Source organism: Ostreococcus lucimarinus, chromosome 11 (assembly GCF_000092065.1).
Source record: "Ostreococcus lucimarinus CCE9901 chromosome 11, complete sequence".
Classification (NCBI taxonomy): domain Eukaryota; kingdom Viridiplantae; phylum Chlorophyta; class Mamiellophyceae; order Mamiellales; family Bathycoccaceae; genus Ostreococcus; species Ostreococcus sp. 'lucimarinus'.
Window position 1 is genome coordinate 357,189 of NC_009365.1, and position 22,984 is coordinate 380,172.

Below are 22,984 nucleotides of genomic sequence, written 5' to 3' on the forward strand. Positions count from 1 at the left end.
TGGAGAATGAGTCGGCGCGCGCGGGGTCTTTGGGTCGGCGACGCGGCGCGGCGAAAATCGCTTCTGCTATTGCAAATCTACGTTTATGTGCGGTGTGATCAACCGCGAGTCGTCGCTACGTTGCGGTTGGATTGCACCCAATCCACGGTGTCGCGCAAGATTTTGAAATCGTGCGCGTCGGCGATGTTGGAAAAGACGCGCAAGTCGTCGCCGAGCGCGCCGGGCTTGGCGGAGCACGCGTACAAACCGCCGCAGGCGCAGCGATTGGCGAGATGTCCCACCTTGATGCGGCCGTCGCGCGCGCATTTGAGGTCTTGAAGCTGATATTTTCGAACGCGCTCGTTCACCTCGGCGACGAGAGCGCCTTCGATCCATTGCATGTCGTACGGTTGACCGCACGGCGGGCCGTGATCGTCGTCGCGCGCCGTGCACGCCCAGTGACCGGCGGCGAGGTCTGGGTCACGGCAGAGATCCAAGTCTCTGCAATCAGAGCAAGCGGAGCAAATAACGTCTCGGAGCGTAAAAGAGACGCATGGCTCGACGAACTCTGCCTCAGGGGAGAATTCGGCGACTTGAATCATCTTGAGCGCGTTTCGTCGGAGCAACGACACCGGACCCTCGACGCGAGCGTCGAGCGACAACACGGCAATCACCGTTCTCACAAACGCCAACGCTGGCGTGCCACGAAGCTTCTTGGACAGGTTTGCGCCAGGTGGCGAAGGGAATTGGTGCTCGGGCGGCGAGCGCGGACCGGCGAGTCCGAGGACTCGTTGGATATCCTGTGCGTAACGCAGCAATTTCGGCCCGAAGTGCGATTCGAGTTGTTGCTCCAACCAAATCACCTTGTCTTCTTCCAGGCGATCCAAGTCGCGCGCGTTGTGACCAAAGCCCGGGGTCGGTGGTGGTTTCTTCTCCACCGGAGCTCCGACGTCAGAATCCGAGTTCTCTTCGTCCGAATCGTCGCTGTCGCTCATAGCGCGGTACTTCACGGGCGTGCGCCCGTGCAATGGACCGTCGCTTTCCTCCTTGTCGTGCTTCCAAGGCAACAATAAGAACTCGCCGATTATGGCGTGAAAGTGATCTTGAATCGCCTCGGGTAGGAATCGTGCGATGTTCCAGTGCATGTCCAGCGCACCTTCACTATTGCGCGTGGCAAGAGGGTCGAGTTGCGAGTCATGCGGCGCGATGGAGTCGTGCCACTGGCTCTCGCCCGGAAGGTTGACGGCGGAAATCCCGGCGTAATCGAACGGTCCACGAAACAGAAGCGAGTGCCATTGCTTGACTCGATCGAGTTGCAGCCATGAGAAGAGTTCACGCTGGTGCAGGGCAGTCTTGAGACCTTCCACGCATGCGGAAGCACTCGCGAGATCGTGCTTGCCAGTCGCGATGATGATTCTTCGCATGTCCGCGTACACGACTTCGACTTGAAGCTTGCGAAGTTCAGCCAACAGCAAGGTGAAGACTTTCTTCATGCAGAGCTCGACCAAGTTCTTCAACGCCGGATCGCGCAACGCCGAAGACGGGCTAAAGAGCCAGCGATGAATCTGCGAAAGCAATTGATCCGCGTATGTATTGTGATGATCAGTTGCGTCGCGGAGCCAATTATCGACGAGCTTGTTCAGCGTCTTGAACGCGCCCGCAGCTTCGTGTCCGCCCATGCGCGTCGTGCCCTTGGTGCCAGTCTCGAAGCCCAACAGTGCGCCTTGCTCGAGATCGTTCAAAATGCTAGACTTGGAAATGGCGCACACAGCCAAGTGATGCACTTGCAATTCCACACAAACGCTGCGATAAGCGCCGGGCGCGGTGACTTCCATGCGCGACGCACCGTATGCATCGTCCAATCCGCTCAGAGACACGGCGCTCGCGCCGCCACCCAAATCAGGCTCGCCACCGGGGCCAGTCCACAACACCTGTTCGGCGTCGTGCAATGTGCGGGCGAAGAACGCGTCCGCGGTGTGCACCCACCAATCCGATTTCAAGTTGCCCACGGGGATGTGCGCATAACTCGCAATCTCGACGTGCTCCTTCAACCACTCGGCGCTTTCGACGACGCGCGCCGAAGCAATTTTCGCGGCATCAAGTTGCCATCCCCGGGCTGCATCTGTGCTCAAGTCACTGTCCGAAAGATTTGGCGGCCTGAAAACGATGGGAAGACGTCCAGAGGCGGGCATCAAGGCGCTCAATCTCCCAGCCAAACCTTCTCGCACGGACGAAGTGTCTTGAGCCGGATCGACGCCGGCGCCTGGGGGAGCTTGAACGAGAAGCACCGTACCACCGCTAGATGCGGAAATGTAGGCGCCGATAGCGTGGTTCAAATGCTTGCCAACTTGTTCCATGTTTCTCGCGTACAACACGTTCCATTTCGAGGCGGCTTCTGCTCTCGCTTCGTCGTCAGTTTGCTCGTCTCCGCTCATCGAGTGCATAAACGACGACCAAAGCTCGGGGGTGACCTCTCGAACACCTTTACCCGGTTGATGAACGATCACCGTGCCTTTGCTTTCGCGGCTGTTGTGCAGCACGTAAATTCCACGTCCTTTATCACCAGAAACTCCAGCAAAGTAGAACGTGATGTGGGACAATTTCGGCAAATACGAGCTGACTTCAGCCGTCGCCTTCATTTGAAACATGTTCATGCCATAGGACTCGTCGCCAATATCGAGCGCTCGCTTTTGTTCCGACTTTTTCACCGCCATGACGCAACCGATGTTGTAAATGAATCTATCAATCAAAGGCACGTTCTTTTCGTATACGCCGATGACAGACGGGTCTGCCAAAAGCGCAGCAATTTCCAACCCACTCGCGAAATTTCGCTCTTGCACGTTAATTTCGTACAAGTGGGGCGCGATGAAACCGCGCGGAAGAGTTGCCGTGATTCGTCGCTTTCCTTCCAAGCCGAGATCGCCTTCGCGATCCGTTTCGCGCGTGGCGATGACGAGGCGACGGGGCACGTCCACCTTGATGACTTGCATCGTACCGTTCACTAGCACCCAGACGGCAAAAATTCCTGGGACTTGCGTTTGTTCCACCTGGATGATGTGCATCGTCGAGTGTGCGATCGTTTCCTCGCGTGATTCCACAAAGGATTCGAGACCGAATGCACCCGATCGTCTCTTTCTTCGCATGACGCCTCCCTCGCGTTCAATCTGAGCTCGCTCTTTTTCGTCCTCGACGCGTTCGCGCTTGATATTTGCGCGCAGAGTTTTCCATTTGGATTTGTAATGCTTCAACCAGCCGTCGTAATCGGTCGCTCTGTCCGGTGCCGCCGCGCTAGCGCTGGCCGAACCTGGAGTCTTCGGCGCTTCTCCAGAAGGCGTCGCCCGTTGGTCCGGCGTTTGCGGTGCATCACCATCTCTTCGAAACGTTCTAACGCGCGGACGAGTTGGCGTCGACTTGGCGCCGCCGTCCTCGATGTCGAGAATATTCAAATCTTTACCCGCAAGCGGCGCACCATTCGCGAATTGCGTCTGAAACATCGTCTTCAAGTTGCGCTGAGAAAACTTGTCATTCTTTTCTCGAATGCGCTTGTGCAACCAATCGGGATGCTTCACGTCTGGGCATGGGTTTTCTACGCCCTGTAAAGCCGCAGGGATGCTGATGATTTTCTGAATGGCCCCAGCAAGACGCGTCTTGTAGTATTCCCAATCCACCATCTCGCGCATGTTTGGCATTTCGTCGTCGGCGCCTGGAAGCGCGTCCTTGGTCCACTCCTTCAAGTATGCGCGCGCCACGGCCGTTTCGGCGTTGAAAATACTCACTGGAATAGCCCGTGCCGACGTCGGAGCTCCGAGCGGTTTCTTCGAGATGATGTACTTACACACAAGACCCTTGTCCTTAATCAAATCGGCGCCGAGGAATTGGGACAGACGATGCGCTGTGGTGAGAGACGTCGACTTGCGATCGCCGTAATCGATGGCGGGTTTGCTCATGACGCTCGATTCAGAAATGAACTCTAAGAGCTCTTCGTCGTCAAAGTTCCTGCCTTGCGTTTTGAGCATGTCAAACCAACGATTGCCGATGTTTCCGACAGCTTTGTACACCTCTTCCAGCGTCTCGCCCTTCAAAAAGTAGTCAAACACCTCCGCTTGGAAGACTTTGATCAACTTGAGCTCGCCTCGACGCTTGAGTTCGAATCCTTTCAATTCTTCCAACGAGCCGTCCTCGTTGAACACGGCGTATCGTTTTTTAATGAGCACGCCCTCTTCCTTAGAAGCTGGAAGAATCATCGCCTTATACGGACCGTCGACTTCAAACTCGATGCTCATTTCTGAGGAAACCTCGTACGAGGACTTGCCATCGACCACCTTCAACGTTTGGTACTGGTCGTTCGTATTCTGCAGCGCAGTCATACGATTGAGAACGACGCACGGGTACGAAATCTTGTATCCTTTGTTCTTATTTGGGAGCGTAAACGTGAATGTCTCCGGGAAAGCGCGGGGCAAGCAGCACCAAATACCATCCGTATCCAATTCAAGCGGCTTGCCGATGTCATCCACCAGTTGCTTCGCCATTTGAATAATCTTTGCACCTGTGTTCGTGACGACCCCAGCCATCTCCATCGAATACCACCGCGCGCCTTTACGCATGACGTAGCCGTAAAAGGAGTTCAAAATACACTTGTGCGCCAGCTGAAGCGAATCATACAACACAACCATATTTGCCGCCTTTTGGATTTCGATGATGTTCCCGCTCTGTTTCGCTTCGTCCAAATTGTTCTTCCACTTCTTATTCTCCCCTTTGTACACGTAGCGACGATCACGAAACGCCTTCACGGTGTCGATGTAGAATGGGTTTTCTCGCATGCAGATACTCGCCTTTTTCGTCGCCGTCACCGGTTTCTCCATAACCTTTCTATAAACTTTTTGCGTATACAACTTCAGGCGCTGCTTCTTCTGCTCTTGTTGCTCTTCGTACGGAAGTTCAGCCCACGTTCGTTGTGGGCCACCGGGATGAGACGGCGCAAACTTATCAACTTGCAATTGCGCCTTGATGGCGGCATACTCGCTCGACGTCGAGGCAAAGTGCTCGCCGCGCCAAACCCATTCCATCTCACGCAGGCATCCCTTACCCGGTCGGTTGTAATCGCACGCGGCGCATACATCCTCATTGACGATAGCCGCCGGCTGCAAGCGGTTCGTCAAAATAATGTTCGGGTACATTGCTGCTACGTCCAAGTGATAAATCAGCGGTTCCATGTTCAAATTTGGGTTGTCGCGAAGGTACTCGAGCTTCTCGGCGATTTGCGCACGAATCTCATCGTAATCTGCGCAGTCATCCTTCCCCAGACCTTTTCCTTCGACCCGAAGGGCGTAGTCCAAATCGTCGTCGAGATTGTCAAGTAGTCTCTGATACCCTTCTGGATTCAACTTGAAGTCGCACGGGATGTCTGAACGGAACACGCCCGCCTCGAGACACTCCACGTGACCGCCGATGTACGTTTCACTATTCAAGAGGTGACCTTCGTAGTATTTTTCACCGGCGCTGACTTGTTTGTTCGGGCAAACGATGTTTCCGTGGTACGCCTCAACCATGAGCAAAGCCTCGCACAGGGTACCGGAACCTTTGCGAAGGACTTCGTCCGGCGAGAGCGGAATAATCGTCGACAGCGCAAAGATGAAAGGGTGCACGTACTTCATGTACAAGTAGTACGTACTCACGGCATCGGAAACGGAATACGACGCCATCATCTGAGGGTGACTTTGCGCGTACGGTAACATGTCTTCCGGGTCCACTTCGACCGGATCGTACTTTAACTTTGCCTTGGTCACCGCCTTCAAGCCGTGCGATCCGGCGGGGAGGTAGGAATCGCGCTTCACCCACGCGAAGCAATCCAGGTGCAGCGCAGAATTACTTCGACATTCACCCGACTGTTCGCACTTGAAACCAATCTCACGGTACATATCCATCCCGTTCTTAGTCGCTCTAGTTTCGATGAATGGGAAATCGAAATAATCACCGTTGTACGTGACGTAAATGCTCGGTTGCGTCTCGCGCATATGATCAAACCACGTGCGGATGAGCGCTTGCTCGTTCGGCACGTTCCAAACGATGAACGGGCCTTTGTACTCGGGCTTTGGCGTGTACTCGAAATCTTCTACGTCCTCGCTCACGATTTCACGGTTGATTATCAAATACCCTTGGCCGTCCAACATGTACGAAATCATAAACACCTGGTCGTGCTCGGCGTCTGGAAACTTTAACGGAAGCTTGGTGGTTTCGATATCGAACGCGCACACGCGAACTTCACCGCGATCTAACATTTGCTCTTGCAACGTCAGCGTCACCGCGCCGTGCTCGGCGCGCACGCTGTACCATTTCCCGCATCGCACGTCGGTGTCGATCATGTATCTCATGTGATACGGCACGTCGTACTCGCGAATGTCAATCATCGCCTCTTCGTAATCCGTCAACGCCTTCTTCTTCGGCTTGATCCCCGCGTCCAGGCTTTCCTGGTGCGACAACGCTTCGTACGCCGCCGCCGCGGACGATTTCTTCTTATTCTTGGACACTATGGGCAAGATTTCTCTGCGCACGTCCATGAGCTCTTGCGTCGTCGCGAACGAAACCTTCAAATACGTCTGCTGCAATCCGCTCAGGTGATTCTTCAAATCCAAATCCTCCTTATCCACCATCTCCACGTCCAGCACTTGTTCGCCGTATTTCCTCCTCAACAGCGCCTCCACCTCGTGCTCGCACCCAGTCTTCGTGGCGAGATAGAAGTACGGCGCGTACTTGACCTGCGCCTTGAACGTCGACCCGTCCTGCGCCATAAAGTAACAATTCACCGCCGCGTACGCCTTCCCGCTCTCCTTATCCTCCACTTGCGTGCTGCTCGCATTTATCATCCACCCGATTCGATCCTCCCCGTCCACGTGCGTCCCGAATCCGAGCTCCTTCTGCAGCGCGTCCTCCTCCGCCGCGACTTGCGCCTTCGTTCGTCCATCCGCGCCCGCGCCGCCGCCGCCGCCGCGTCCACCGCCGCCGCCGCGCCATCGCGCGCCGCGCGCTTCTCCGTACAGATTCGCCTTATTCCCCGTCGTTCCACTGAACGCGGGCTTTCGCGCGGGCGCCATCGCGATCGCGCGTCCGGCTGTCGCGCGCGTCGAATCAGATTCAAATCCAATCGATTCGAATCGCCCCTCGTTCGCGCGCCCGGCGTCGCGCGTCCGTCTCGCGTCCGTCGATCGACGCGCGCGTCGATCGCGGCGCGCGTCGCGTCGATTCGAGGCGCGGCGTCGACGCGTCGCGCTGTGCCGCGCGCGCGTCCGCGCGTTTTCGAGGATTTTGAATCCATGAACCCGCGCGACGGTTCAGGACTCGTCGATGGGTGGGGGTCGACATCGCGTCGGCGCCCGTCGGCGGCACGACGACGCGCGCGATGCGACGCGCGCTCGCGGCGGCGACGCGCGACGCGACGCGACGCGGTGCCGACGCGACGCGCGCGCGACGCGCGTCGGCGTCGCGAGCGCGCGACGGTGAAGGATTTTGGCGCCGCGCGGACGACGACGGCGGATTCCACGACGCGATGCCGCGCGCGCCGACGTGGTCGACGGCCGCGCTCGCGGGCGACGAGCGCGAGCGCGAGGACGACGACGCGCGCGACGACGAACTGGGACGCGCGGCGGCGCTGGCGGTGACGGGAATGGGTGAGGGACGCGCGAGGGAGGCGTTCGCGAGGGACGTCGCGGGCGCGCTGCGGTTCGCGCGGGCGCTGGAGCGCGTGCGCGCGGACGGCGTGGAGAGAATGTGGACGACGGCGCACGGGGATGGGTTGAGGATGCGGTTCGACGGCGTCGCGCGGGTCGACGGGGAGGCGGGAGAGCGGGAGGCGGCGGCGGCGCCGCGCGAGCGGTTGTTGCGCGAGGCGAAGTACGCGCGAGGCGAATATTACGTCGCGCCGAGGAGTCGCGCGGTGGAGTAGCGGATCGGTTATCGTAGTTCTAGAATGTAATTTATAGTTGATACAACAGCGACGCGACGCGGCTAGGGTGGACTAAAATCTAAAACGCGTCAACTGATTTTCGCGGCGGCGGTTTGCGCCTTGCGACGAATCTCGCGCGCGGTGAAGTGGAACACGCCGCCGGATATCGTCAACAGCGCCGCGTTCACGCCCAGGGCGATGGGGATGCCGACTTCGTCCGCGAGCGCGCCGAGCGCGAGCGGGCCGAGGAGCAAACCGACGTCGCCGCACGTACGGTAAATCGCGAGCGCGCTGCCGCGAATGTTCTTGGGCGAAATATCCGCGGCGTACGCCGCGGGCGCGGTGCCCATCAAGCTTCCCGAGGCGGCCCAGAGAATAGACGCCGCGGTGAACGCCGTGGGATCGGTGGTGGTGCCCATGAGCGCGACCGACGCGGCCGAGGCGACGACGCACGGCGCGATGACGGCTTTGCGACCGACGGCGTCGGTGAGCGCGCTCGCCGGGCCGAGACCGAGCAACGACGTGACAGCCATGGCGGAAAACAGCGCGCCGAGCGATTCCGGCGTGAATCCAAAGTTTTGATACGCCAAGATGGGCAGCAGCGTCCCTCGACCGCCCGCGCCCGAGAAGAAGAGCGCCGCGTTCAAGCCGCACACGGCCCAGAAATCCATCGACTTGACGAGACGACCCATCGCCGCGTCTTGCGCCGTCGCGGGGTCCACCGCCGTCGTCGTCGCCGCGCCGTCGGGCGATTTCGTCTCCAACAGCTCGTACACCTGCCCGTCCCGATGCACCACCGGTTTACCGAACTCATCCAACTCCAGGCACATCTTCGTGTCCTCGATCGGGTGCCCGTCGCAGTACCAGTGCTTGCTCGCCGCGAACTCCCTCTCGGGCTTTACCGACTCCGGTCGCGTCTCCTCGATCCTCGCGAACGAGTACACCGACGCGAACGAGCTCAGCGCCCCCACCGCGAGAAACGGCGATCGAATGCTCATCCCATCCGCCCCCGCGATGGCGCCTCCCAGCGCCGGTCCCGCCGCCGCGCCCGCCAGCACCGCCGCCTGATTCGCCCCCAGTATCCGCGCTCGCGTGTGCCGCGTCGACAGATCCGCCAGCATCGCCGTCGCGCCGCTCATGTACATCGAGCTCCCGATTCCCGCCACCGCCCGCGCGCACAGCAGCTCGCCCAGCCCCGTCGAGCAGTAGCTCCACGCCATGCCCGCCGTCGTCGCCGCCGGTCCCGCGATCATCAGCGGCCTGCGTCCGACCGCGTCGGCGTACCATCCGCACGGCAGGTTAAACAGCAACCTCCCCGCCGCGAACGCGGACATCGTCGCGCCGATCTCCGTCGCGTTCGCGCCGAATTCGCGCGCCAGCATCGGCAGCACCGGGCTCGCGCACGCGTGCCCGGACATGAGCGCCGCGCTCGTCAGGCACACCGACGCCACCGCGGCGTGGTCGCGCGCGAAGGCGTACGCGACGCCCGAGGGCGCGGACGCGTCGCGCGCGGACGCGGCGCGCGCGTCGGTGGATTCGCGCGAACCGGCGTCGTCCGCGCTCGGTCGCGACGACGACGACGACGACGACGACGACGACGACGACGACGACGACGACGCGCGCGCGCGCGACGGCGCGGTGCGCGACGCCGCGGCGCGCGCGAGGACGCGCGCGCGACGACGCGCGAGGGCGAGCGACGCCATGTGCGGCGACGACGAGACGAGACGACGTAACACCTCAAACCGACAGATCGCGACGGCGCGAGACGCGACGGAGGGCGCGCGCGACGCGAAAACGGAGCGCGCGCGATGACGGAGACGATGCGCGCGGACGACGCGCGCGACGCGACGCGAACGGCGCGACGAAGCGCGAAAGAGGCGGATGAAGACGGCGCGGGGGAGAATCAAGAAAATCGAGAGCCGACGCGCGGGACGACGAACGACGCGCGAACGGTGCGGAAAGCGCCGCGATCGATGGTCGTGCGCGAGGACGCGTCGAGCGAGGAAGACGGCGCGGACGGCGCGGGAGGGATGGGGCGCGAGGAGGGGATGGTGGGGACGACGACGCGCGCGGACGCGAGCGGGACGACGGCGAGGACGGCGAAGGGCGAACGACGAGGGGTGGCGTTTTTTGATTTGGATCACACGATCATCGACGTGAACTCGTCGTGGTTGTGGGTGAAGAGCGAGATCAATTCGGGACGGGTGGGGATGTCGTTGATCGGGACGGCGTTGTATTGGTTTTCGAGGTACGCGTTTGGGTACGGAGACGGCGCGGAGACGGCGGGGAGGGACGCGGCGTCGATTTACAGGGGCGAAGACGAGCGGATGTTTCGGGAACGCATCACAGAGTTTTTTCGGATGGAGCTCGCGCATCGCACGCGCCCGGGGTTCAAAGCCGTGCTGGAGGCGCACAAGGCGAACGGCGAGCGATGCGTCATGTGCACGTCGACGTGGCAACATCCCGCCGCCATCGGGGCGGAGATTTACGGTTTGGAGACGGGCGAGGCGAACGTGGTGTCGAGCATCATGGGCGTGGACGAGGATGGTTTGATGGACGGCACGATTCAAGTCGTCGCGTACGGCGACGGCAAATACGAGACGACGAAGAAGTGGTGCGAACTCAACGGCGTGGATTTGAAGGAGTGTTACTTTTACACCGATTCCATGTCCGACGTGAAGCTTTTAGAAAACGTGGGGTACCCGGTGTGCGTCAACGCAGACGCGCGCTTGAAGAAGCACGCCGCCGAAAGGGGGTGGCCCACCGTCGACTGGGGGATGTCGGATTCAGGTATGAAAAAGCCGAGATACGGCGCGTGTCTCTCTTGTAGCGCGTAATCGTCGTCGACGTCAGACGCATTGCCTTTGCGTTGCTGTGATTTGTTGTAACACAAATAATTTACACATAATTTCTTCTTCTATCACCACAGCGCGTGCGAGCGCAAATTCCTCACCGTCGCGTACTTCTGCTCGTCGAGACTCGTCGTCGCGCCCGCCGCGGGTTGATTTTCGACAAAGGAGCCGTACTCGCTCGCCGGCGGTTCGTACCAATCGCGCATGTGCCTCGGTAATTCACTGCGTCCGTATTCAAAAAACTCTCCTTCGTCGTCCTCGTCGTCGTCGAACTCCTCGAAAACCTCGCCCGCCGGCGCCTCCGGCATCGCGTACGCCGCCTCCGGCGACGCGTACGCCGCCTCCGGCGACGCCTCCCGTCTCGTCCTCCCCCCAGCCAACGACTTCAACCGCGCCACCTCCCGCGCGCTCAGCGCCTCGCCCCTTTGCTCTCTCGCTCTTCGTTTCAGCTCCATCACGTCGTCGTGCGCCAAATGTTCGCCCACCTCCAGCGCCGTCGCCGCCTCGTTCGCCAGCCGCGACCTCCCTTCGTCCGCCCCTCCCGCGCCCGCGTGCGCGAGCACGTCGTCCAGGTGCGACTCCAGGTGCGCGCACAGTCGTTTATTTCGCTTCGCCTCCGCGCCGGGCCTCGGCGCGGGCTCGACGCCCGCGCGCACGCGCGCCCAGTACTCGAGCACGGCGTCGTCGTCCTCGCGCGCGCGGTCGCGACGCGCGAGCGCGCCGCGCGCGCTCGAGGCGCTGGCGGTGATGAAAGGCGCGGGATTGCGCATGTCGTCGAACGCGCGCGCCTCGAGGACGACCGCGAACACGAGGCGAAGAGTGCGGACGCGATCGAGACGACGCGACGTAACGGCTCAAATCCGAGCGCGCGCGGGACGCGAGCGCGCCTCGCGCGCGTCCGCCGCTCGACGCGAGACGCTCAAACGAGAAGGAAAAACTACGCGACCGCTCGATCACAACTCGCAAAAATAAAAATAAACGCCTCGCTCACGCCGGAGGCGCGTCGACGCCCGCGCGGCGCAGCGCGTCCGCCATCGCGTCGGCGCGCGCGCGCGCGCGCCGAGCCTCCGCGAGCTCGATCCTCGCCCGCGCCTGCGACCGCGCGAGCGCGCGTCGCGCGCCCTCTAAAGTGGATTCATCGTCGTCGGCTTCCGAAGCGCTCGCGTCGAGCGCCTCCCGCGACGCGTCCGTCGTCGCGCTCGCGTCGTCCGTCGCCGGCGCGTCCGGCGGCGGCGTCCCGGAGCGCGCGCACGCCTCCGCCAGCGTCCGAGCGCGCGCGAGTTCCCGCTCGAGACTCGCGCGAATTTCCGCGGCGATCTCTCGCGATCGCGTCAACTTCGCCCGCGTCTCGTCCGCCTGTCGGTTCGCCGTCGGTTCGCCGCGCCGTCAGTCGCCGACCGTCGCGTCGTCGCGTCGGCGTTCGCGCGCGCGCATCGCGTCGCGCGCGCGTCGCGAAGCCGTCGCGCGCACCGTCATGGACTCGAACGCGCGCGCGTCGCCCGCGGCCGCCGCTTTCAAGCGCGCGATCGTCGCGCGCGCGTCGCCCATCGCGCCGCCGTCTGTCGGCGGCGTGGCGCTCGACACCCGGGAGTGAAAATTTGAAATTCGTCGCGAGCTGTCGCGCGGGAACTCGCGACGTCGGAACGCGACGCGCGCGCGCGAGCGAGCGAGCGATGCGGACGACCGCGCGCGCGATGCGCGTCGCGACGGTGCGCGTCGCGACGACCCGACCGTCGCGCGCGCGCGCGATCCCGAAGTCGCGAACGCGCGCGCACCGACGAACGACGACGCGCGCGACGGGCGACGAGACGACGTACGACGACGCGCATCGCGTGCGCGTGACGGCGTCGCACGACGAGACGGTGTTCGTGTACGAGTTCGACGCCGAACCGACGGCGACGGTGGACGAGGCGACGGCGCGCGACGCGACGGAGGATTGGACGACGACGACGCGCGCCGTCGTCGAGGAGACGACGCGCGCGGTCGAGGAGACGGTCGCGGAGACGGTCGAGGAGACGATCGAGGCCGTCGTCGAGGCGGGGCGCAAGCCGGTGAGTAAGATGAAGAAGGCGGAGCTCGTGGCGTTGGCGGAGTCGCTCGGCGTCGACGCGACGGGCACCGTCGCCGCGCTTCGAGGTCGGCTCGGACCAGCCGTTCGCGGTCGCGCCGTCGCGAAGTGATTCGCGATCGTTTTGTTTTCAAGCCTTAATTTTCACGCGCGATTAGCGACGATGTAACGCGCGCTCGATCGACGCCGCTCGCCTCTCGTCGTCGCGCGTTCGATTTCGCCAGCTGACAAACGCAAGATCAGCGCGCGCGCCGCACATCAGCGCGCGCGCGCCGCGCGCCATGCGCGCGACGACGACGCTGCGAGCGCGAGCGATCGATGCGCGCGCGAACCGCCGCTCGAGCGCGTCCACGAGGGCGAAACCGCGCGACATTCGTCGACATTCGTCGTCGGCGTCCGATGCGTCGAGCTCGACGTCGAAAGATCGCGCTCGAAAAGCGCCCGCGACGAACGGAGGCGGCGCGCGGTCGTTCGTGGGGGCGAGCTTTTACGCGGATCCCTACGACACGAAGGGCGCCGCCGCGCGCGGGATGCCGAGCGCGCGGGAGTTGAGCCAGAATGTTCGAAATTTGAGTGGGCCCATGAGCGGCGCGGCGAGGCGAGCGAAGGGGGCGATGCGACCGGGAAACGGCGGACGAGGCGCGAGGAACAGAGCCGATGACGTCATCGAACGACGAAGGAAGATAGAGCGAGAGATGAAGAGTCAGATGGTGGAGAAAGAGGTGGAGTCGCTGGTGAAGAAACGGGTGCGCGCGCGAAGCGACGAAGGCGAAGCGACGGACGAGCGCTTTAAATCGTACGCGAGCGAAGACGAAGGACTGACGATGCGATGCGATGAACGGTCGCGATGCGCAGGCTCGCCGAGCGTTAGACGTTGAGCGCATAGATTTGCGCGATGGAAGCATTCTGTTTAAATTTAAGGTGCAGAACGAACCCGCGGTGAGCGCGGAGGAGGAGCGTCTGTTGGCGATGGAGGTGGAAAAGCGTCTTTGGGGCGACACCAAAACGAATGATAACGTCATCGCTCGTTGGTTCATGACTGTGAAATACCTCGCGTCGACTCTGAGCTTCGAGAACGCCCTCGTATACGTCGCGACGACCCCATTCAGGATGGTTTTTTGGAGTCTGGCGTACGTCTTGCGCGCCGTCTTTTGGATCGTCACCGGTCGCTCGGGCGTCTCCGTTCGCGCCTCGGGACGCGCCAAGCGACAGTTACGGCAAATCAACACCGTCGTCACCACCGGTCCCGAGCGCGGGTTCAACCCTTTCGGGAGCGTGAAAAGCCGTCCGAACTGGCGCGCCGAATAAGTTCGTTCGCGCGTCGCCCAGCCTCTCCATCCTTCGCCCTCGCGTTGTCTGTTGCGATACGTCTGATTCCAACTCAACTCAAAACCTGCCTCACTCCGCGACGCCATGGCGCGGCGTCGCCCGCGACTTCCCGCGCGCGCCCCGCCTAAATCACCATCGTCGCGAACCATCGAAGTCCTGAACGTGCGCGTGCGCGTGGAGAAACGCGACGACGAAGACGCGGACGAAGACGACCCACTCGATTGGGTCCATCGGCGAAAAGCGAGCGACAGCGCGCGCGCGACGACGAGCGAGGCGTCGTACGGCGTCGATGGGTTGGGCATCGTCCCCGGTCTCGCGCGCGCGAAGACGCGCGCGAAGACGGACGCACAAGAGGAGGAGATTCTACACATGACGGAGGACGCGGCGGACGCCGTGGCGGCGCTGCTTCGAAGACGCGCGGAGGAGGACGAAGGCGACGACGACGGCGAGGATCGCGGCGAAGGGGAGAAAACGGCGTTGGAGATGGCGCGCGAACGGTTGATGGCGGCGAATTTGGCGGTGCCGGTGGTTCGCGGTGAAGCGTCGGGATTGCGAGCGACGACGGCGGCGCGGCGAATGACGGCGCCGGTGACGAGCGTGATGGACGAAGTGAGCGCGCAGGAAAGGCATAGTTCGCAAATCGCGGCGAAAGCGTTGAAATCGCTCACGGAAAGGGACGAAGCTGAAAGAATCGCGCGAGGGAAGCGGTTGAGGGAGGATAGATTGCGAAGACGAGTGCTCGAGAAGGGATTCGACGAGGCATGGACAGAGAAGGCGATCAAGGCGAATCCCGAACAAGGCGAAACGAAGAAAGATGCGCTCGAGCGTTTGGGGTCGGTGCTCGATTGGTTGTGTCTCCGAGTACCTAAGGATGATATGCCCGAAACGTTCGTAAGATTGAGCGAAGCGTCGAAGAATCTTGCACCGTCGAAGACGTCTCTCGTCGTCGACGGTACGAAACTCGTCAACTCAGCCGCCGTGAGCGACGCGCCGGTGGAAGATCCGTACGTCTTGTTGTTGCAGCGCGCGATGCTCGGGCGCCTATTAGCGATGGGATTTTCAAAGGCGGAAGCTCGAGAAGCGCTGGAATCTGCAGGTTGGGTTGAAGAAGACGCGACGTACGCGTTGTTGAGATCTCTGCAACCCATCGGCGCGACGACGCCGAGCGGCGACAACGCCAAGGAAATGCTTGCCGAACGCGGCGAAGAGGCGATGGCGCTCGAGGCGATTCTAGGGGACGATTTCAAGGTTGATGATGATGCCAAGTGTTGGAATATCCGAATCCCCTTGGACGAGGATGCCAACGGCGTGCAATGGGAACCATGCGTTTTGGAGATTCATTTTCCGCCCGACTCTCTTTACCCAGCTGAATCTGCACTCTTCGTCGTCCGCCACGACAAGCTTCCTTCGCAAGTTCGTCGTTCGGTGAACGCTATGATTGCTGCGCAAGCGCATGTGTACCTCGGGGAGCCCGCGATTTATGCCATGGTCGTTTGGTTACAAGAAAACATGCCCGCAATTCTCGCCGAACGCGGCATCGTTGACGACGTGTCAGAATTTGTGGAGGAAATAGACAACAGCGAGAAGGATGATTTCGTGCTCACGGGACGTGGTGCTCACATTAAGAGAACGTATGCACGGTTGGAGGGTGAAGAAGCGAAGATGCATGCCGAAGAAGAAGAGCGCCGTAAGCGCATTGAATATTTCCGTGCGATGATGGCGGAAGAAAACGCTCGCGAGGCGCATGAAGTCGAGGAAGAACACGTTCGAGCTATGACACCATCGCAGTCGATTGCGCTCACGACGGAGGAAGACGTGGATGATACTTCTCTTGATGCAAAGCTGTCTCGCTGGGAACGTGAGCACGCCAAGCGTCTAGAAGCTGCGAGAACGACGAAAGTAAAGAAGAAGATTGTTCCCAACTTGAGCAAATCGAAACCAAAGCTGGACGAAGTGAGCGATGGCGATGCAAAGCCAAAGATGAAGGGAGGATGGTTGGCGAATCAGGTGAAGAAGGCGGGGTTAGACAAGCAGGCCGATGTCGAACTCGAAGAAGACGCGCTCGCGACTGCGACTGCGAATGTTTTAGCCGGCGTTTCTGGCGTGAGACCGGAAAAGTACACTGTAGAACGTCGAGCGGAGATTAGTCGCAAACTGCTGGAGTTGGAACTCGCGAAGGAAAGCACGAAAGAGTGGCTTGGTATGCAAGAAATTCGGCGCAAACTTCCAGCTCACAATTTGAAGAGTGTCGTGCTTGAAGCGATTGAGAGCTCCAATGCGGCTGTAGTGAGCGGCGCAACCGGTTGCGGGAAGACAACACAAGTTCCACAGTTTATATTCGAAGAAGCCATTAGGGCGGGCAAGGCTGGAGATACGAGCATCATCATCACGCAACCGAGGCGTCTTTCGGCCATCGCGGTCGCCGAGCGCGTCGCGAATGAGCGTTGTGAACGCATCGGTGACACCGTCGGCTACAGCATTCGGTTGGAAAGCAAGCAAAGCGAGAAAACGCGAATGCTGTTCTGTACGACTGGTATCCTCCTCCGACGTTTACAGACTGATCCGAATTTAACTGGCGTATCGCACGTTGTCGTTGATGAGGTCCATGAGCGTGATTTACTGAGTGATTTCTTGCTAGTCATTCTCCGATCACTCGCAGCGAGGAGGAGTGATTTTCATCTCGTGGCCATGTCCGCTACGGTGAACGCCGACTTGTTTAAAAACTATTTCGAGTCGCACCTGAAAACAACGTGTCCAGTCGTGGAGATACCCGGTAGGACGTTTCCCGTGGCGGAATATAGATTAGAGGACGCTATCGAAGCCACGGGCTACGTGTGCGAGCCCGATGGCGAGTTCGCGCTCGGCGTCGAGCAGAGCCGCGGCGGGAGGATTTTTAAGATGGCCGGAGGTGGCGGCGCTCGCGGGGCGGCGCTTCGCGAAGCCGTTGAGGAGTCGTTCGAACGTTCTGCGATGAGCGAGGTTCGACAAGAGACGCGTGATATGTATCCCGAGTACAGCGAGACCACTTGGAAGAGCTTGCAAGTCATCGATGAAGAGAAGATCAATTACGAATTGATGGAGCTGCTCGTAGCGCTCATCGCGGACGAGTACGAGGAAGGAGCGATATTGATCTTCTTGCCAGGGATGGCGGAAATTCGAACGCTTCATGATCGACTTCGTGCGAATTTAAAAGATTCAGAGTCGCGATTTTTGCTCATCCCTTTGCACTCGACACTGAGTTCTGAAGAGCAGCGCTTAACGTTCAATAAAGCTCCACCGGGAAAGCGGAAAGTCGTCATGGCGACGAACATTGCGGAGACGTCGATCACGATTGACGACGTTGTCTTCGTTATAGACAGCGGTCGCGTGCGCGAAACACAATACGATCCGGTATCGAGAATGTCGGCTCTCGTCACCGCTTGGTGCAGCAAGGCGAGTAGTCGACAGCGTCGTGGTCGGGCCGGTCGCGTACGCGAAGGCTATTGCTTTCACCTGTACAGCACAAAGACTGAAGCGACCGTGCTGGCGGACTTTACGACGCCAGAGATTTTGCGCACGCCGCTCGACGCGCTGTGTTTACAGATCAAGATTCTAGGTCTTGGAGACATTCGCAAGTTTTTGTCCATGGCCATCGAGCCACCGCCTGAAGGCGCCATCGCGTCGGCGCTGAAATCTTTACACGAACTCGACGCAGTGGACTCAAAGGATGAACTCACCGCGCTCGGGCATCATCTCGCTGAACTCCCAGTCGACGCTCGGCTTGGAAAAATGATGCTATATGGTGCGATGTTTTCGTGCTTGGATCCTATTCTCACCATTGCCGCCGGTGTTGGGTTTCGCTCCCCCTTTTTAGCGCCGATGGACAAGCGCGACGAGGCCGACGCGGCGAAGCGCAAAATCGCCGCACAAGCAAGTGACCATCTCACGCTGGTGCGAGCATACGCTGGTTGGATCCACGCGAGGGCCAAGGGTCGTGGTTTCGAACGGGACTACTTGTCCAAGCTGTTTCTCTCCGGACAGACGTTGAAACAAATTTCAGAGATGCGACAGCAGTATACCGATTTGTTGGACCAAATTGGATTTTTGCGATCCGGTGCGGGCGCTCTCGGGGCCGTTTCTGCGTCACCCGCACCGCTCGCTACGAACAAACTGAAAAACGGGCGGCGGAACAAACTCGAGAGTGCACTCGCAGAAGCGAGTGTGAACGCGGGGAACGAGTCACTCGTGCGTGCTGTCATTTGCGCTGGTCTTTATCCAAACGTCGCGTTGGCGAGCGCGCCTGCGAAGACAGACGACGGTCGCGCGCGGTCGCGCTACCCCACTAGCTCCGTCGCCGTGCGCACCAAGCACGATACGGACGTGCACATGCATCCAACATCAGTGTGTTACGGCATGTCGCCAAGTGTCGACAGCCGGTTTCTGCTCTATCACGAAAAAGTTCGTACGACCAAGGTGTACATTCGCGACGCCACCGCCGTCGGGTCGTACCCGCTGTTACTCTTCGGCGGTAAAATCAAAATCAATCACGAAAGATCGAGCGCGACGTGCGATAATTGGATAAATTTTCGCGCAGCACCTAGAGTTGCGGTCCTCTTCAAGCATTTACGCGCCGAACTAGACGCGTTGCTCATGGAGAAGATTGCTTCACCCGACATGGACATTTCGCACAGACGCGACGTCGTGAAATCCATAGTCGAAGTCCTCGAAAGCGAATCCGCCGCCGCGGCTGAAAAGTTAGCATTAGCAGAGTCTTCATCGGCGCCGGCATCGAGCGATGCCAAGGGACCGAGCGAAGACTCGAACGATTAGTTGTAGCACTAGTTTCCGCGCGCCGGAGAAACAGTTAAGTAATCGGCGCGCCGCGACGCCGACCCTCACAGTGTGCCGCGCCGATGCTCCGCCGCGCCCTCCTGCGCTCGCGATCATCGATCGCGCTCAACGCATCCCGCGCGCTCGCACCGTCGTTCAAAGCGCGCGCGCTGTCCACCGACGACGACGCTAAAGCCAAAACTCGCGCGCAGGCCGAGGCCGAAGCCGCGAAGAAAATCAACGCCGGCGCCTCCCCGCTCTTCTCCTGGACCGAAGTCGACGTCTCCAACGCAGACCGAACCATCCCACGCTGGCAAAACGCCGCGTTCGTCGTCGTGGTCGGCGCGTTCTTCGCGTACTTTGGGAACAAGTTGGTGACGAGCGAGCTGTCCCGGCGCGAACGCGCGAGAGACGCGCGAGAGGCGTTGGAAACGCGCGCTCGCGACGTCGTACGGGCGACGATGGGCGATAGAAATGAGTTTGATTTAGACGCGGTCGTGGATGAGGACGCGTTGGAGGGGCTGACGCCGGAGGAAATCGCGGCGCTCGTGGAGCGCGAGCGGGACGCCCGAGGCGGCGAGCGCGACGCGTCATAATCGCGCGCGATGGCGTGCGTAACGTTCCGAGCCGTGAGCGCGACGCGCGCGTTAGCGCCGCGTTCGAAGACCTCCCGCGCCGGTCGTCGCGCGGCGCGCGGCATTCGCGCGGCGGCGACGGACCCGGCGACGAAGATATCCTTTCCGGACACCAACTCCGCGGGTTTAACCGTGCTCGGCGCCGGATGCCGCGTCAAACGCGTGGCGATCATCGATGTTAAGATTTACGCGTTGGCCATGTACGTCGACGCCGACGCGGCGCGCGCGCAAAAGGGAAAAGGGTTGCTGAACGGCGATTATGACAAGGAGCTCGCCATCGAACTCGCGCGCGACGTCGACGGTAAAACGTTCATGGAAGCGATGGATGAAAGCCTGGGACCGAGAATCCGAGAGATCGCGACGAACATGGCGACCGCAGAGGATGAGGATGGGAACTTCATGGCCAGTGTGGCTGAGGCAGCGGAAAAGGCGGAGGAAGCGGCGGTGGACTCACTTGACGCCATGCGCGACGGGTTCTCTTCGCTGAAACTGAAGCAAGGGACGAAGATGACGATCACCTGGACGTCAAACGGGTGCGCCATCGCGGTCGCGGGCGCGGCGAAGATGGAATTTGAGTCGGCGGAATTCGCAAAGGCGCTGTTGGACGTGTATGTGGGCGAAGGCCCGGTGGCGCCGGCTGCGGCGCAGACGTTCGAAAAAGGATTGGCGGCGTTGTAGTGATATTTGCCTTGACTATTTGCTACTACTCGTGCTACGTTAGTTCCGCGTGGAGCTTTCTAAGAAAGGCTCGCGATGACGTCGGCGAGCATCTTGCTCGCGTCTTTGGGATTCGCTCGACCGTTTGTGCGCTTCATCACCTCTCCCACGAGCGCGCCCATGAGCTTGGATTTTCCACCACGAAACAACTCGACCTCTTTCGGCATCTCGTCGACGACAGCGCGACAGATATCTTGCAATTGATCGTCGCTCGACATTTGACCGCCGCCGCACACGTCCTCGACAATTTCAGCCAACGCGCGTTCATCGCTATTCATGAGCGCCTCTAAGACTTGTTTCGCCATGCGTCCGCTCAGATCGCCGTTCGCGACTTTACCCAACAATTCGCCCACGCGTCGCGCCGACGCCGCGCGCGGTAGAGATGATAGCGGTTCTTTGTGCGACGCTCCGGCATCTTTGCGCGCGGCGCCGATGATTTCATTCGCAATAAAATTGGCCACATCGCTCGCCTTAGCGGCGCCGCAACTGTCAACCGCGGTGTCGTAATACTTTAACGTCGATGGAAAAGCGATGATGGTACTCGCCGCGGACTCCGATGCGCCGCTCTCCATCAAGCGCTCGAACGCCGCGTTCGGGAGTTCCGGCATCCTATTTGCAATAGCCTCCACATCCGCCGGATTCAACACCAACGGCGGTAAGTCCGGCTCAGGCGTGAATCGGTAATCGAGCAAGTTTTCTTTGGTTCGAAGCACCGTGGTTTTTCCGGTGTTCGTGTCGAACGCGCGCGTCTCGCGCTCGATGCGCCCGCCGGCGGTCAACACGTCGACGTGTCTCTTCGCTTCGTACTTCACCGCCCGCACGATGCTTCGAAGACTATTCAAATTTTTAATCTCCACGCGTTCGCCAAAAACGCCTCGCTCGCGCTCCTCCGCCGTGCGCACGCTCACGTTTACGTCGCATCGCAACGACCCCTCCTCCATGTTCGCGTCGCTGACGTGTAAATACCGCAACATCCTCTGCAACGCCTCCACGCACGCCGCCGCGTCCTCCCCGCTTCGCATATCCGGTTCGCTCACGATTTCTACCAGCGCCTGTCCCGCGCGATTCAAATCGACCAGCGTCCCTTGCGCCGCCTCGGCCTCCGCGCCGACGGTTTGGCTCTTGCCCGTATCCGTCTCCATCTGCACGCGCTCGATGCCAACCGTCAACCACCCACGCCGCGTTCGACCGCCGTCCCGGTCGCCTTCCCGAGCGTTTTCTACACCGACGCATCGCACGATCCCTCCCCGGACGATCGGTTCGCGCTGTTGCGTGATCTGATACCCGTGCGGCAAGTCGGCGTAGTAGTAGTGCTTTCTGTCAAAGCTCGACTTCAGCTGCACCGTCCCCTCGAGCGCGATCCCGAGCTTGATCGCGCGCGCCACCGCGCCGGCGTTGAGCACGGGCAGCGTTCCGGGCAGCGCCGCGTCGAACGGCGCGACGCGGGCGTTCGCGTCGCCGCCGTACGCGGACGCGGCGCCGCTAAACAGTTTCGACCGCGTCGCGAGTCGCGCGTGAATCTCAACGCCCACGACGGTTTCGTGCGTCGGCGACGCGGTGGTTGATAGCGCGCGGTGCGCGCGCGCGAACGCGCGACGCGCGCGCGAGACGAGCGCGCGCGCGGGCGCGGGCATGTCGCGCCGCGCCGCGCGTCCCGCTGTGCGGCTTCGGGACGCGTCGACGAAACCGAAAAAGACGACGCGCGGTACAGATTGATCGTGTGCGGATTACATACTGTTTGACGTATCGTCGTGCTTGTTTTCGCGCGCCCCCGTCGCGCGCGTTCGCGCGCGCCCCCCTCGCGCGTCTCGTTTCGCTTCGCCTCGCGCGTTCACGCGTCGATCTTAATCGCCCCCGATTCATCCACGCTCACCGCGTACGACGCGATCGCCGTCGGTTCGCCGCAATACTTCTTCCCGACCACCGGCAGCGCCGGCAATTTCGGGCACCACTCCCCCCTCGCCTCGCCCGTCTTCAGGTCGAACGCGCTCCCGTGCGCCGGGCACGCGATCGCCCCGTCGCTCACCGTCGCCGACAGCAGCGGCGTCTTTCCCTGCAGCGACAGCCCCAAGTGCGGGCACTTATTCGACACCGCGTACACGTCGTTCGCGAACTCTTGCAGCAGCACCTTCCCCACGCCGTCGACGTCGACGACGACGCGCTGTTTCTCCGCCGCGCGCAATCCGTCCCGCGTGACGCCCGTGTCGCGAAGCGCGTTCGTCCGCGTCGCGCGCGCGCGTCGTCCGAGCGTCGGCGTCGCACGCGCGCGCGTCGAGATCGACATCGCGCGCGTCGTCCGCGTCGGCGTCGTGTGCCGACGCGATCGATCGATCGATCGATCGATCGATCGATCGATCGATCGCCGCGCGTCCGTTCGATCGGTCGGTCATCGGTCGACGCGACCCGTCGTATGCATACGTATGGGCATTCAGTGCGACGTCGTCGACGACGCGACGCACGCGCCGCATCGATCCGGCGACCGACGGATCGACGCGTCGCCGCACGTCGACGCGCGACGCGTTCGAGTTCGGAAAACCGCGCGTGTCGCGTGTCGAGCGCTCGCGCGCGCCGGACGCGACGCGGCGCGCGCGCGAGGGAAAAAGACGCGCGAACGACGACGCGGCGAATTCAAAAATTCGAATTCGAATCGCGACGA

General features: G+C 61.1%; 9 protein-coding genes across 9 annotated transcripts; 4 read left to right on the plus strand and 5 right to left on the minus strand.

Moving 5' to 3' along the window:
* Positions 1-134: 134 nt before the first annotated feature.
* OSTLU_150 (predicted protein) lies at positions 135-6,953 on the minus strand (the record flags this gene model as incomplete). The annotated part of the gene is made up of 3 exons (XM_001420450.1): positions 135-847; positions 1,013-1,140; positions 1,201-6,953. Coding segments are annotated over 3 exons (6,594 nt in total), but the record flags the coding sequence as incomplete, so codon positions are not given.
* A 1,054-nt stretch (positions 6,954-8,007) lies between these two features.
* On the minus strand, positions 8,008-9,336 carry OSTLU_26513 (MFS family transporter: multidrug efflux; the record flags this gene model as incomplete). Its single annotated transcript, XM_001420451.1, has 1 exon — positions 8,008-9,336. One exon carries the CDS (start codon positions 9,334-9,336, stop codon positions 8,008-8,010), a length of 1,329 nt encoding a protein of 442 aa, XP_001420488.1.
* A 630-nt stretch (positions 9,337-9,966) lies between these two features.
* On the plus strand, positions 9,967-10,755 carry OSTLU_26514 (predicted protein; the record flags this gene model as incomplete). Its single annotated transcript, XM_001420281.1, has 1 exon — positions 9,967-10,755. One exon carries the CDS (start codon positions 9,967-9,969, stop codon positions 10,753-10,755), a length of 789 nt encoding a protein of 262 aa, XP_001420318.1.
* An 83-nt stretch (positions 10,756-10,838) lies between these two features.
* Positions 10,839-11,540, minus strand: OSTLU_93455 (predicted protein; the record flags this gene model as incomplete). The annotated part of the gene is made up of 1 exon (XM_001420452.1): positions 10,839-11,540. One exon carries the CDS (start codon positions 11,538-11,540, stop codon positions 10,839-10,841), a length of 702 nt encoding a protein of 233 aa, XP_001420489.1.
* Positions 11,541-13,368: 1,828 nt separating this feature from the next.
* Positions 13,369-14,146, plus strand: OSTLU_26516 (predicted protein; the record flags this gene model as incomplete). The annotated part of the gene is made up of 2 exons (XM_001420282.1): positions 13,369-13,584; positions 13,694-14,146. The coding sequence occupies 2 exons, from the start codon at positions 13,369-13,371 to the stop codon at positions 14,144-14,146; spliced, it is 669 nt and encodes a 222-aa protein (XP_001420319.1).
* Positions 14,147-16,315: 2,169 nt separating this feature from the next.
* OSTLU_193 (predicted protein) lies at positions 16,316-18,859 on the plus strand (the record flags this gene model as incomplete). The annotated part of the gene is made up of 3 exons (XM_001420283.1): positions 16,316-17,146; positions 17,180-18,288; positions 18,367-18,859. Coding segments are annotated over 3 exons (2,433 nt in total), but the record flags the coding sequence as incomplete, so codon positions are not given.
* Positions 18,860-19,059: 200 nt separating this feature from the next.
* OSTLU_26518 (predicted protein) lies at positions 19,060-20,289 on the plus strand (the record flags this gene model as incomplete). Its single annotated transcript, XM_001420284.1, has 2 exons — positions 19,060-19,350; positions 19,642-20,289. 2 exons carry the CDS (start codon positions 19,060-19,062, stop codon positions 20,287-20,289), a joined length of 939 nt encoding a protein of 312 aa, XP_001420321.1.
* An 86-nt stretch (positions 20,290-20,375) lies between these two features.
* On the minus strand, positions 20,376-21,869 carry OSTLU_2732 (predicted protein; the record flags this gene model as incomplete). The annotated part of the gene is made up of 1 exon (XM_001420453.1): positions 20,376-21,869. A coding segment is annotated over one exon (1,494 nt), but the record flags the coding sequence as incomplete, so codon positions are not given.
* A 290-nt stretch (positions 21,870-22,159) lies between these two features.
* Positions 22,160-22,612, minus strand: OSTLU_26520 (predicted protein; the record flags this gene model as incomplete). The annotated part of the gene is made up of 1 exon (XM_001420454.1): positions 22,160-22,612. The coding sequence occupies one exon, from the start codon at positions 22,610-22,612 to the stop codon at positions 22,160-22,162; it is 453 nt and encodes a 150-aa protein (XP_001420491.1).
* Between the last annotated feature and the right edge of the window lie 372 nt (positions 22,613-22,984).